Source organism: Culex quinquefasciatus, chromosome 1 (assembly GCF_015732765.1).
Source record: "Culex quinquefasciatus strain JHB chromosome 1, VPISU_Cqui_1.0_pri_paternal, whole genome shotgun sequence".
In the NCBI taxonomy this organism is placed as follows: Eukaryota; Metazoa; Arthropoda; class Insecta; order Diptera; family Culicidae; genus Culex; species Culex quinquefasciatus.
The window spans coordinates 66605551-66620617 of NC_051861.1; the positions used below are offsets into that span (position 1 = coordinate 66605551).

General features: G+C 41.1%; 1 protein-coding gene across 1 annotated transcript in view; it reads right to left on the reverse strand.

Moving 5' to 3' along the window:
• LOC6051986 (uncharacterized protein K02A2.6) overlaps window positions 1–14715 on the reverse strand; it is a 36938-nt gene extending 22223 nt beyond the window's left edge. Inside the window, exons 1-4 of the mRNA XM_038264499.1 lie at window positions 14528–14715; window positions 14044–14304; window positions 11881–13912; window positions 10541–11824 (exon numbers count right to left, since the gene is read on the reverse strand). Of these exons, the coding sequence (XP_038120427.1) occupies window positions 10541–11824; window positions 11881–13912; window positions 14044–14304; window positions 14528–14715 (3765 nt within the window). The remainder of the gene's footprint in view (window positions 1–10540; window positions 11825–11880; window positions 13913–14043; window positions 14305–14527) is intronic.
• Between the last annotated feature and the right edge of the window lie 352 nt (window positions 14716–15067).

Sequence of the window (15067 nt, forward strand, 5' to 3'; positions counted from 1 at the left end):
CCGATTTTTATTTCTGTGTACAAGCACGGTTAAAAATGTAATGTTTCAGCAAGATGGAGTTAAATCTTCTGTAAAGCTTTCATGAAGCGTCTCTTGTATTTATTTAAGAATATAACTTACTTGCTTGATATCCATTTCTTGTTTAAGTTTTACAGAGTTCCATTTACATTTGGTTTCCAAGCTGGATATCTGATTTTTTAACAAATCTATGTCACGAATAGTGTTTTTTTGTTCTTGACACTAAAATATAATGAAAATTGACCTCGTATGATAACATATTAACATAAACTTTGCAAGACCAAATGAATTGTGAGCATATTTGCTGTTTGCTTATGGGTCATTCCATCTGAAGCGGAACAGCATTTGAAAATTACCCTCTCCGATCCTGCTCAAATTTGGCAGAGCTGTTGATACTATCAAAACATGCAAGAATGCCGAATTTCATCCAAATCGGACCACCCCATCCATTTTTGTACCTCCCCAAAAAATCGACTTTTTGGCGATTTTTGGCCAAACCTCCTAGTTTCAAACGGCGATAGCTCAGGAACCACAAATCTCAGAAGGTCGGTTTTAGACTCAATTTTGAAGGAAATTGGACGTAGAATCCATTTCCGTGATCAAAATGTTGATTAATTTATTTTTTCTACCTGCATTGCGCAACTGAAAACTTTAAACGGCCGTATCTCAAAACACCCCAACTTATTTTTTTTTATTTGACCTCACCATCGTGTTCTCCGGCCAATTTTACATAAGAATCACCTATCGACAGAAATGAATATGTTTCGTTCCAGAGATATCGAATTTTAAAGTTTTGTGTTTTCGAGATTACCTACATCAGCTTCATTCGCCGCATCTGCTAGAAGCACACAGGCGGGCTGATCAATAACTGCTACCTGGCCATTTATTGAAATAATATTTCATCATAAATAATCTTCATCAAATTGAGCAAAAATTAACTGTATAATACTGTAGGAAACTGAAGTTTAATCGCAAATTTTTATCTGCTCAAAAAAATTAATGAAGTGAATTTCTGTGTTAACCCACTGGACAGAGCAATGACGACACACAGTAAAGGGCAGAATTGGATTCCGACGGAGCGAGAGGAAAATGCAATTCTCGGATTAGTTTTCAAAAGCCGTAAGAGCCATTGTTAAACAAAGTCCTTTTTGCATCGGTATTCGACCTACTTACGAAAAACCAATATCAAAATGCTCGAGATTGTTCATCTACACGTCCTTCAAGTGCCCCAAACTTAAAATAAATGAAATTTTGTTTCATTTTCTAGAAAAACGAAAATTAGTGTCAGAGGTCACAATGGCTCTTACGGCTTTTTAAAAACTCACCCGAGAATTATTCTTGTTAGTAACACTGGAAAATAAGTGCACGATACATTATTGAGTAAAAATATGAATTAAAATGAATAAAATTTGTTGATACGTTGTACTCTAGTGAAGGACGATCACAAGGAGTAGGAAAAGGATTTCTGGAATGTATAAAACTGAAAAATGTAAGAAAATCACAAAGTTTGATCTGCTGCAAAGCGGCTAATTCTCCAAATTTAGTTGCGATGATTTCGACACCGTCCGAACAACAGTGTTTTTTTCATCTATCATTCTTGGATTCTTGGAACACAATACGGCTGCTGTCCTCAGGTATAAGGATTTTTTTAATTAAATGTACCTTGACCAAAATCATATTTTAATGAAATGGAGCTAGCTCACTATATAAAAATTGATTTAATATGATCAATCTAAACCATAAATCAGAATTATGGTAAAGTGTCAATAATAAACTATAATAATAATAATAATAATAATAAAGCAGGTTTTGGGGTTTTTGCTGAATGGCACTATTTTGCTCCACTTCATTAATTTTTTTGAGCAGATAAAAATTTGCGATTAAACTTCAGTTTCCTACAGTATTATACAGTTAATTTTTGCTCAATTTGATGAAGATTATTTATGATGAAATATTATTTCAATAAATGGCCAGTTAGCAGTTATTGATCAGCCCGCCTGTGTGCTTCTAGCAGATGCGGCGAATGTAGCTGATGCAGGTAATCTCGAAAACACAAAACTTTAAAATTCGATATCTCTGGAACGAAACATATTCATTTCTGTCGATAGGTGATTCTTATGTAAAATTGGCCGGAGAACACGATGGTGAGTTCAAATAAAAAAAATAAGTTGGGGTGTTTTGAGATACGGCCGTTTAATGTTTTCAATTGCGCAATACAGGTAGAAAAAATAAATTAATCAACATTTTGATCACGGAAATGGATTCTACGTCCGATTTCCTTCAAAATTGAGTCCAAGAACGACCTTCTGAGATTTGTGGTTCCTGAGCTATCGCCGTTTGAAACTAGGAGGTTTGGCCAAAAATCGCCAAAAGTCAATTTTTTGGGGAGGTACAAAAATGGAGGGGGTGGTCCGATTTGGATGAAATTCGGGATTCTTGCATGTTTTGATAGTATCAACAGCTCTGCCAAATTTGAGCAGGATCGGAGAGGGTAATTTTCAAATTTGCACTTTTTCGTGCACAGTTGAGATGGAATGACCCTTATGAGAAATTCTCTACGTAATCGGTCTTTTTAAAATTATTTTTTGTATTTTTTAATCAGGCTGAAACTTTTATGGTGCTTTCGGTATGCCCAAAGAAGCCATTTTACATCATTGGTTTGTCAATATAATTTTCCTTTTGGCAGCTGTCAATACAAAAATGATAAGCATAAGCATAAGCATAAGCATAGGTGCCCACCCGCAGTTGCTACTCCGTTATTGACCAGGACCTCCAGAAGTTACATCCACGAGCCGTGGAAGATGAGTGGGTGCTATCTTTCCTCGCTTCGCAACTTCTCAAAGGCCCCTATCATGCTGATCAATACCGGCGCCGGCCACGACCAGTGGTAGAGTCACGGGGAAGTGGATGGGAATGTTAGTCCGTTACTTGAGTGATAGAGACCGGGCGGAGAAGCGGGCGATTGGGCAATCGACTGCTTCTCCGACAAAGTATCACATGAGTTTTGAGGGGGTTAGTAGATGGGTATGAGGTCAGGATTCACGAGTGGCAGTGATGTGACCATGAGCATTTTGTTTATCGGTTGAAATTTTTAAATCTTGGGCAGCCGGCTGCGGAAAGATAAACTAGTGGTGATTTAGAAAGTTTTTTTAATCGAACGCGTGCCAACCGAGCATAAGTGCTATGGGCTGGACTTATCAGTATATTTTTACTGTTTCTACAATTTAGATAACGCGAGTAAATTTCAAATCTCCTCGCAGCACACAATACACGACAAAAACGCGAAACAAAAAGCACACGCAAAAAAAAATCACTTTTCACTCCGAATATTTTTTACGACCACGCGCTCCCTTTGTCAATTATGCACTGATGACGCTGCATTTTCAGAGGGCAATTTTCTCCTCGCAGCACACAATACACGACAAAAATGCGAAACAAAAGGCACACGCAAAAAAAAATCACTTTTCACTCCGAATATTTTTTTACGACCACGCGCTCCCTTTGTCAATTATGCACTGATGACGCTGCATTTTCAGAGGGCAATCTTCTCCTCGCAGCACACAATACACGACAAAAACGCGAAACAAAAAGCACACGCAAAAAAAAAATCACTTTCCACTCCGAATATTTTTAACGACCACGCGCTCCTTTTATCAATTTTGCACTGATGACGCTGCATTTTCAGAGGGCAATTTTCTCCTCGCAGCACACAATACACGACAAAAATGCGAAACAAAAGGCACACGCAAAAAAAAAATCACTTTTCACTCCGAATATTTTTACGACCACGCGCTCCCTTTGTCAATTATGCACTGATGACGCTGCATTTTCAGAGGGCAATTTTCTCCTCGCAGCACACAATACACGACAAAAATGCGAAACAAAAGGCACACGCAAAAAAAAATCACTTTTCACTCCGAATATTTTTTACGACCACGCGCTCCCTTTGTCAATTATGCACTCAGCTGTCCATACAAAAATGATACATGAAAATTCAAAAATCGGTATCTTTTGAAGGAATTTTTTAATCGATTTGGTGTCTTCGGCAAAATTGTAGGATAAGGACTACACTGAAAAAAATGATACACGGTAATAAAACAGTTGGTGATTTTTAATTAAACTTTTTGTCACTGAAACTTGATTTGCAAAAAAAAAACACTTCTTTTTAATTTTTTTGTTATGAGCAGTTCTCTAGGATTTCGGTCATTCGATTTTTTTTGTATTTTTTAATCCGACTGAAACTTTTTTGGTGCCTTCGGTATGCCCAAAGAAGCCATTTTGCATCATTAGTTTGTCCATATAATTTTCCATACAAATTTGGCAGCTGTCCATACAAAAATGATGTATGAAAATTCAAAAATCTGTATCTTTTGAAGGAATTTTTTGATCGATTTGGTGTCTTCGGCAAAGTTGTAGGTATGGATACGGACTACACTAGAAAAAAATAATACACGGTAAAAAAAATTGGTGATTTTTTTATTTAACTTTTTGTCACTAAAACTTGATTTACAAAAAAACACTATTTTTAATTTTTTTTATTTTTTGATATGTTTTAGAGGACATAAAATGCCAACTTTTCAGAAATTTCCAGGTTGTGCAAAAAATCATTGACCGAGTTATGAATTTTTAATCAATACTGATTTTTCAAAAATCGAAATTTTGGTCGTAAAATTTTTCAACTTCATTTTCGATGTAAAATTAAATTTGCAATCAAAAGTACTTTAGTGAAATTTTGATAAAGTGCACCGTTTTCAAGTTATAGCCATATTTAAGTGACTTTTTGAAAATAGTCGCAGTTTTCATTTTAAATTAGTGCACATGTTTGCCCAGTTTTGAAAAATATTTTTGAAAAGCTGAGAAAATTCTCTATATTTTGCTTATTCGGACTTTGTTGATACGACCTTTAGTTGCTGAGATATTGCAATGCAAAGGTTTAAAAACAGGAAAATTGATGATTTCTAAGTCTCACCCAAACAACCCACCATTTTCTATCGTCAATATCTTAGCAACTAATGGTCCGATTTTCAATGTTAATATATGAAACATTTGTGAAATTTTCCGATCTTTTCGAAAAAAATATTTTCAAAATTTTCAAATCAAGACTAACATTTCTAAAAGGCCAAACATTCAATATTACGCCCTTTTAAAATGTTAGTCTTGATTTGAAAATTTTGAAAATATTTTTTTCGAAAAGATCGGAAAATTTCACAATTGTTTCATATATTAACATTGAAAATCGGACCATTAGTTGCTGAGATATTGACGATAGAAAATGGTGGGTTGTTTGGGTGAAACTTAGAAATCATCAATTTTCCTGCTTTTAAACCTTTGCATTGCAATATCTCAGCAACTAAAGGTCGTATCAACAAAGTCCGAATAAGCAAAATATAGAGAATTTTCTCAGCTTTTCAAAAATATTTTTTTCAAAACTGGGCAAACATGTGCACTAATTTTAAAAATAAAAACTGCGACTATTTTCAAAAAAGTCACTTAAATATGGCTATAACTTGAAAACGGTGCACTTTATCAAAATTTCACTAAAGTACTTTTGATTGCAAATTTGATTTTACATCGAAAAATGAAGTTGAAAAATTTTACGACCAAAATTTCGATTTTTTGAAAAAATCAGTATTGATTAAAAAATTCATAACTCGGTCAATGATTTTTTGCACAACCTGGAAATTTCTGAAAAGTTGGCATATTATGTCCTCTAAAACATATCAAAAAATAAAAAAAATTAAAAATAGTGTTTTTTTGTAAATCAAGTTTTAGTGATAAAAAGTTAATTAAAAAAATCACCAATTTTTTTTTACCGTGTATTATTTTTTTCCAGTGTAGTCCGTATCCATACCTACAACTTTGCCGAAGACACCAAATCGATCAAAAAATTCCTTCAAAAGATACAGATTTTTGAATTTTCATACATCATTTTGTATGGACAGCTGCCAAATTTGTATGGAAAATTATATGGACAAACTAATGATGCAAAATGGCTTCTTTGGGCATACCGAAGGCACCAAAAAAGTTTCAGTCGGATTAAAAAATACAAAAATTAAAATTGAAGAAAAAAGACCGATTTCGTAGAGAATTGCTCTTATGTTTTAGGGATGTCCACCTTTTCAGAAATTTCCAGAATGGACAAAAAATCTTTGACCGAGTTTTGATTTTTTTAATCAATACTGATTTTTTGAAAAAATCGAAATAGTGGTCTGCAAAAAAAATTTAACTTCATTTTTCGACATAAAATACAATTTGCAATCAAAATATACTCTAGTGAAATTTTGATAAAGTGCACCGTTTTCAACTGGGTGCTGAATAGTGGTTCGCAAAACGGCCTCAATTTGAAACTGTCAGAGTGGAACCAATTTACTGTTCGCCAAATGTAGAGAGTATTGTTATCGATCATAAAAAAATGTTTTTTTTAGCCAAAATGAAAAATGTGTGGCTTTTGAGGACCTGAAGTTGAAGTTGAGAATTCTTAAGTAATTTGAAGGCGAGATCGTCATTTTTTGCCTTCCTCACCTTATTGAGGAAAGGCTATAAAATCACTCGAAAATGAACTTCTCAATAAGACCTCCTAGACCCACCTTCATGTATACCTATCGACTCAGAATCAAATTCTGAGCAAAAGTCTGTGTGTGTGGTGGGATGTTGATCAAAAAATTGTCGCTCGATTATCTCTAGACTGGCTAAACCGATTTTGTCCGTTTTGGCCTCATTCGATCCGTCCTGGGGTCCCATAAGTCGCTATTAAAAATGATGGAGTTTAGTTAAGTACTTCAAAAGTTATGCTAAAAAAAACCATTTTAACAAAAGTTCGGAAGATTGTAAAAAGGGTGGTTTTTTGTAAGAAAACCCATTATGCTATACATTTTCAGAAAGGTATTTAAAAGACCTTTTCAACGCGTCCAAGACATTGAAGATCTGACAACCCTATCAAAAGTTATAAGCACTTAAGCGTTGTTTTGGAGGCCGGATCTCAGATATTTTGATGAAAACGTTGTCCGGATCTCTCATGCGACCAATCGTTGGATAGGTTATCAAAAATCCTTTCCAACGAGTCCAAGATCTTGAAGATCTGACAACCCTATCAAAAGTTATAAGCACTTAGGTGTTATTTACGCACTTTTTGGAGGCCGGATCTCAGATATTTTGATGGAAACGTTGTCCGGATCACTCATGCGACCTATCGTTGGATAGGTAATCAAAAAACCTTTCCAACGCGTCCAAAACATTGAAGATCTGACAACCCTATCAAACGTTATAAGCATTTAAGTGTTATTTACGCACTTTTTGGAGGCCGGATCTCAGATATTTTGATGAAAATGTTGTCCGGATCTCTCATGCAACCTTTCGTTGCATAGGTTATCAAAAAACCTTTCCAACGCGTCCAAGACATTGAAGATATGACAACCCTATCAAACGTTATAAGCATTTAAGTGTTATTTACGCACCTTTTGGAGGCCGGATCACAGATATTTTGATGAAAACGTTGTCTGAATCTATCATGCGACCTATCGTTGCATAGGTAATCAAAAGACCTTTCCAACGCGTCCAAAACATTGAAGATCTTACAACCCTATCAAAATTTATAAACACCTAAGTGTTATTTATGCACATTTTGGAGGCCGGATCTCATGATCATCTCATCTTATCTCATGATATTCATGCGACCTATCTTTGGATAGGTAATTAAAAGATCTTTTCAACGAGCACGAATTGGATTGAAGATCTGACTACCCTATCATAAGTTGTAACCACATAAGTGCCCTGCAATATGAAGATCTGACTACCCAATCTAGTGGTATGAATAATGAGTCAAAATTGATAAAACTCTGAAAAACACCGCCATTTTGTGTCTATTTTGGATAGCACCCTTTAAATGTGAGGAAGGCACCAACCACCTAAGGGTGGATTAAGTAACGTTTTTAAATTATGAATGGAAGTTGTTTATAGAGTCGATGCGGTTGTATCCATGCAGAAGCAGTGTCTTGCGAACCTTCGTGGTGAACGGACACTAGAGCTGCGGTATTTTTACTGCCTAAGCTCAGAGTTATTTCAAAACAAAATTCACAGTCTTTTTAAAGACTACCTGAGTTATTTTCCAAAATTCTAAACAGTCTTTTCAAGACTAACACCACCTGAAATTTTGTTGTATTTTACAAACGAAGCCATCTTTTTAAGAGAACTTTGCTTGCAAAATGCGTCAAAACAAAGGTAAACGCAAATCTTCTGAAGATTTGGTCGTTACGTCGGTGAAGCGTTTGAACGCTAAACCGGCTAACGGAAACAGAAAAGAAAACAGCCTCTTCTGAGGTCTGATTCTGATTCTGAATGTGAGGTCAATCCTCCAATTCCATTGACAAACAGTTTCGGTGTTTTATCCGAAACTGAAGACAAGGAACCTTCTCCTCGTACTGAGCCTTCTGCCGTCGAGAAACGAGTAAAGGCTCCGCCAATTGTAGTGACTTCCGTCTCCGATTTGGCCAGCTTTCGAACGCAACTGAAGAATTGCAAGGAAACTTGCAATTTGAAAGTTTCGTTCCAGCTTGGTCGAAGAGGAGAATGTCGCTTGTTGACGGAATCTTTACAAGATCACCAATCTTTTGTTGGTTATTTGAAAACCACAAACACAATTTCTACACGTATGAGACCAAGAATGCTCGGCCATTCAAGGCGGTCTTGAAAGGTCTCTCCAACGACTTGTCGGTGGATGAGATCAAAAACGAACTTAAGGTGTTGCTTGGCTTTGCCCCATCCCAAGTAATACCGATGAAGAAAAAATCAAACGGGAATATTTCTCGCTTTGGTTTGACTTCACAATTTTATCTGATTCATTTCAACAGAAATGAAATCAACAATTTGAAACTTTTGGACAAAGTACAGTTTTTGTTCCATGTACGGGTAGTGGGAGCATTTTAAGAAACATGGCGGTAATGGCCAGAATCTGACCCAGTGCCGGCGTTGCCAGGCATTCGGTCACGGTACTGATCATTGCGCTATGGTTCCAAAATGCATGGTTTGCGGGGATTCTTCTCACGACAAGGACAATTGTCCCGTGAAAGAAGTCACCCAATTTAAATGTGCAAATTGTGGTGGAAATCACAAATCAAATTTTTGGGATTGCCCCATCAGAAAAAAGGTTTTGGATTCTCGTGCTAAGCATCAGCCGAAATCCAAACTGAAATTTTCTCAAAGTCAGATTGTACCTGCATCTTTAAATCAAACGTTCGTGCTGTCTCACTCGAACAATTCTAGAAATACCCCTACCGTGGAAAAGTTAGGTAACAACAATGGCATTTCTTATGCTAACGTCGTTTCGGGTTCATCCACGAATTTTAAATCCTCTACCAATCTTTCTGAAATTGGGCAGGTACCTCAAATCTCATTTGAAAATTTTTCTGCTGGCAACGCTTTGGGATCTTCTGATCTCGGCGATGTTACGTTTGAAAAATGACTTTTTGCAAAACTCACTGTTTGGTTTGATTCAAACAATGAGTAATGCTACATCCATGATGGAAGCAATCCAGATTGGATTAAAATTTGCGAATGATGTTGTTCTTACCCTGAAGTTTAATCATGGATCTAAGTAATTCCATCAATATTATGAATATTAATGCTCGCTCTTTAAAAGCGAAAGAAAATGAATTTTTCAACTTTTTACGAGTTCATAACGTGCATGTTGCTGTTATAACCGAAACATTTTAAAAAAACTGGCACTTATTTGAAAAGTGATCCAGATTATAAAGTTATAACCAATAACCGAATGAATCGAAATGGCGGTGGAGTTGCAATAGTTATCCACCGTAGTATGACTTATAGCACGTTACGTGACTTTAATTTAAAAGTTATTGAAAGTTTGGGCATTGAACTTGAAACTTCTTTTGGGAAAATTATGATTGCAGCTGCATATTTGCCATTCCAATGCACTGGGGAAAATAAAAATTATTTCAAAGGGGATTTGAATAAACTTACTCGGCATAGATCTCGATTTTTGATCATCGGTGATTTTAATGCCAAACACCAATCTTGGAATAATTCAAAAGTAAATTCCAATGGTAAAATTCTGTTCAGAGATTGCACTTCTGGTCTTTATTCGGTTTTATACCCGAATGGGCCAACTTGCTTTTCTTCTGTTAGAAATCCATCAACAATTGATTTGGTTTTGACAAATCAAAGTCAGTATTGTGGTCCTTTAGTGACTCATGCTGATTTTGATTCTGATCACCTTCCAGTAACTTTTTCACTTTCTCATTGTTATGAGGCGAAACCGGATGTGAAAATAATCACTCGAAAGTACTTTTTAACTAGCGTTTATTAATGCACGACTTTACTGTACGGCGTACTGAGCGAGACTGCTCTCCTCTGAGCGTGTGCGAGTGTGTGTGTGTGTGTGGTCAAGATTGTGTAAGATAGGTGAACATACAACATCCTCCCCACTTTAAACTAAACGTTACAAAACAAAATTCTTCAGCTTCTCCGGGATTTTTGTTTGTCGCTTTGGTCGCGACGCTGGAACTACAGGCAGCGTTGAACGTCGATCACGTGTTGTCTCAGACGGCGTTGTATTCGACGATCCTGGCGGTGGCATCACAGCAATCGTTGGTTCTAACGGGCTAGCTGCGGGCAGTTGACAATCAAGTTCAACCGAAGTCAAACGGCGAGTGGCATCAGCTTCGGGGTGATCCGGTTGGACAGCTCTTGGTTCTGGAACAGTTGGCGACAGACGGGCAGGCGATGTGGAATGTTCTTTACGTGGCTTCAGGTGAACCAGGCTGCGACGGTAGTCCTTTCCGTTCACTTCCACTGTGTACGAGCGCTCGCTGAGGCGGTTGGAGATGACGGCAGGTGTCCACAGCTTCGACGTTTGCGGTGTTAGCTGCACGAAAACCGGAGACCCAGTTTCCAGCTCAGGTAGGTTACGAGCTTTCTTGTCGTACTGGTACTTGATCCGCTTACGATTCTCCTCGATTGACGCAGGCACATTCTCCACCACCTTCGGAACCAAGTTCGCTGCCGTGCTCGGAACGCCACATCGCGTTGAGCGTGAAAACAAACGGGCGACGGGACTGGACCCAATCTTGTTTGGGATGTTCCTCCAGTGCAACAGAGCGAACCAGAAGTCCGTTCCAGTTTCGTTTGCTTTCGCAAGCAGGCGCTTGGCAATTTTGACGGCGGCTTCGGACTTACCGTTTGCTTGCTGGTGGTGCGGCGCTGATGTTACTAGCTCGAAGTCCCAGTCCTCGGCAAACTTCATCATCTGCTTGTTCACGAAGTTTGTAGCGTTGTCGGTTAGCATCCTCTGCGGCTTTCCATGTCGAGCGAAGTTTTCCTGGCATGCCGCTATGACCGACTGTGGCGTCAAATCCTTCAGAATGTCGACCTCTAAGAAATCTGAATAGTGGTCCACAGTAACCAGGAAGTTGCGTCGGTGCCCACGGTACTCAGCGAAGAAGACGTCCATCGAGACCATTTGAAACGGGTGTACCGGGATGCTGTGGCTGATCATCGGTGGGTGTGGCTGTGAAGCCGCAAACTTGGCGCAGACACTGCAGCTCTTTACGACGTCCGTGATCTGCGAACTCATGCCCGGCCAGAAAAGGTTGGCCCTGGCCAGCTTCAGCGTTGCTTCGATTCCGTTGTGGCTAATGTGGCAACAATCAATCAGCTTGCGTCGAAGAACCTGCGGCACCAAGATGCGATCGCCTCGAAAGACGATGCCGTTCTGCGTCGAGAGTTCGTTCCGGTATCCAAAATAAATCCTCACGCTGTCCGGAACCCGTTCGGCCGACGCCGGCCAGCCACGCTGCACGTACTCGATGACTCGCTGCATCGTTTGATCCTTTCTGTCTCCTTCATTACTTCATCCAAGCGGCTATCCGAAATGCTTAGAAAGTTCTTCAGCTTCACGTCTTCCAGCTCCTCGAACACTTTGTAGATGTGCAGTTTCTTGTACTGGTCCCACGGCTGGTCGTCTCTGGTCGGGGCCCGAGAGAGAGCGTCGGCCACAACGTTGTCCTTTCCAGTTACGTATTCGACCGTCAGCCGATAGCGTTGGAGGTTCAGCAGCATGTGCTGCAGCCGGCGAGGAGCAGCAAGGAGGGGCTTGTTGAAGATGTTCAGGAGCGGCTTATGGTCGGTCTTGATGACTGCTTTCGGGTTGCCGACGATAAGTTGATCGAAGCGAATGCATGCAAACAAGATCGCAAGAAGCTCCTTCTCGATCTGCGCATAATTTTGTTCTGTCGGTGTCAACGTTCGAGAAGCGTACCCAACTACTCCGTCCCCTTGGTACACAGCAACGCCCAATCCAAAGCAACTGGCGTCGCACTCCACGGTAATTGGCTGGTTAACATCGTAGTAACGGAGTGTGTCGGTGTCCGAGACAAGAGATTTGACCCGTTCGAACTCCTCTGCTTCAATTTTCGTCCACTGCCACGGCTGGGATTCCACGATGAGCTTTCGCAGACTCGTGAGGTTCGCACTCAAGTTTGGGATGAATCTGCTCAGGTAGTTGACCATTCCGATAAAACGGTGCACAGCTTTGCGGTCCGTGGGAGTAGGATAGTTACGGATGGTTGAGATTTTCGTCTCGTCTGGCTGGAGTCCCTTGTTCGTCAGTACGTGACCGTAGAATTTCACGGAGGTCTCGCACAGTTTCAGCTTTTCCTTGTTCAGCTTGATGTTGTGCTCCTTAAGGCGACAGAGCAGCTTCTCGAGACAGACGTTGTGGTTTGCTAGCGCGTCTTCAAAGGTATCTCCGACTCCGAACACGAGCAGATCATCGGCGATGCACTCGACACCGGGCAAGCCTTGAATAACCCCCTGCAGCTTCATCTGGAATATTTCCGGAGCCGGTGCAATACCAAAGGGTAGACGTACCCAGCGGTATCTGCCAAATGGAGTCCAGAACGTCGTCAGCTGGCTGCTTGGTTCATCCAGGACCACATGCCAAAATCCTTTTTTGGCATCGACGGTAGAGAAGACCTTGGCCTTCCCCAACTCTGGAAGGATTTCGTCGAGGGTCACAAACTGAAGTTTAGGTCGCTTCAGTGCTTTGTTGAGGGGAACTGGATCGAGGCACACACGAAGGCTCTTCTTGGACTGGTCACCTCGCTGGACGATGACGATATTACTGACCCAGTCAGTGTGTCTCGGCTCCTTCACAACGATTCCTTCCTTTTCCAGCACTTCCAACTCCTTCTTCAGCTGACCGCGCAAGGCAATCGGTACACGCCGTGGTGGCTGAATCGACGGTGGCACGGTGTGGTCAACCTCCAACGAGACTTCACCGTCGAGCTTTCCGTACCCATCGAAGAGGCTTTGGTGTTTGTCGACTATCTTCTGGGCCTCCACACGGTATACCTTGAGCAGCTTGTCTGGCGAGGTTGAATCGGGTCCACCGAAGCAAACCGATTTGCAGAACTTGACAAATCCGAGCACACGGGACACTTTTGCCGACAGAAGAGGTCGGTGAGCGCCTTCCACCACTTGAAGCACCAATCGATACTTTCTTCCGGACCGACGGCACGGAATCTTAACCTCGCCCAACACCTTGATCGGATTTCCGCCGAAGCTCTGGAGTCGCATCTTCGACGGAAAAATAATTGGACACTTTCCTCCGTACAGCTTCACGAGACACTCTTGGCCAATCAGGCTTGTGTTGGCACCTGTGTCCAACTCACTAATCACTTTTCTCCACTTGTCACTGATTTTCAGCTCCAACTCTGCTGACACACTTCCGCCCTTGTCGGAGTTGTCGATGATCTTCCCGATTTCAAATTCCTCACTACTGTCTTCCGACGACGCATCGACGTCGGACTCTTCCTCCGATTCACTTTCGTCCTTCACTTCCGTGAACTCTTCTTGCTGGACCCGCGCTTCACTCGGCACGCTTTCTCGAAGTGGTTTTTACCGTTGCACCGACGGCATCTCTTCCCGAGTGCAGGGCAGCTTCCTTTTGTGAAGTCGTGTTCGTCCCCGCAAAATTTGCAGAGAGGCAGCTGTTGCGACTTCCGGCGAAACTTCGACTTGGCCACCTTGTTGACCTCCGCATCCGGTACAGCCAGGTCTTGGCTGCGTTTGGCCGTTATCTCCTCGGCCCTGCACATGTCCACGACCTTCTCCAGGGTGAGATCCGTCATGGCCAACATCTTCGATCTCAGCTGCGGCCACTTGTTTGAGGTTATCAGCTTGTAGGTTATGAGCTCCTCATTCAACGTTCCGAGTTTGGCGACTCTCGCCAGGGTCTTCAGCCGGGTTGAGTATTCGTCGACCGATTCGCGGCTAGATTGCGTGGCAGAGAAAAACTCTAGGCGGTCCACGATCACGTTCCTCTTTCTAACGAATCGCCTTCAAGGCCAGTGCCGGCGTGGCACGCTCGGCCTCGGTTAGTTCGAAATTGAAAAATTTCTTCCTGGCCGGTTCTCCGATTACGGAGAGCAGGTAGCTGACTTTTTGTATGTCCGCTGTGGCTGGCCACGTGTTCATGCTTGTGGCCTTGACGTACTCCTCCCAACTTCTCTCGAAAAAGTCAAAATTTTCTTCCATATCACCGTCCACCATCAGCGGTGACGGCGTCGGAACCGGTAGAACCGGTGCTCCGGCCGGTGCTTCCCGCACACGGATTTTCTCGATCATTTTGTCCATCATGGTCGCTTGTTGCGCCATGAACTGCTTAAACTGGTTGGCATCCATTTCTATGAGGACAGGCAAAAAATTTTCACACGAGTAACAAAATGGTGGACTGTTGCGTCCTTTCACTTTTTCACAGAGTCCGTTTTTTCAGAGTTTTCCGCGATTTTACGACCGAATGACGCCAGAAAACACTCAAGAAGCCACGGCAACTTCTGACACCATGTTATGAGGCGAAACCGGATGTGAAAATAATCACTCGAAAGTACTTTTTAACTAGCGTTTATTAATGCACGACTTTACTGTACGGCGTACTGAGCGAGACTGCTCTCCTCTGAGCGTGTGCGAATGTGTGTGTGTGGTCAAGATTGTGTAAGATAGGTGAACATACAACACTCATGAAGCAGTTACCAGA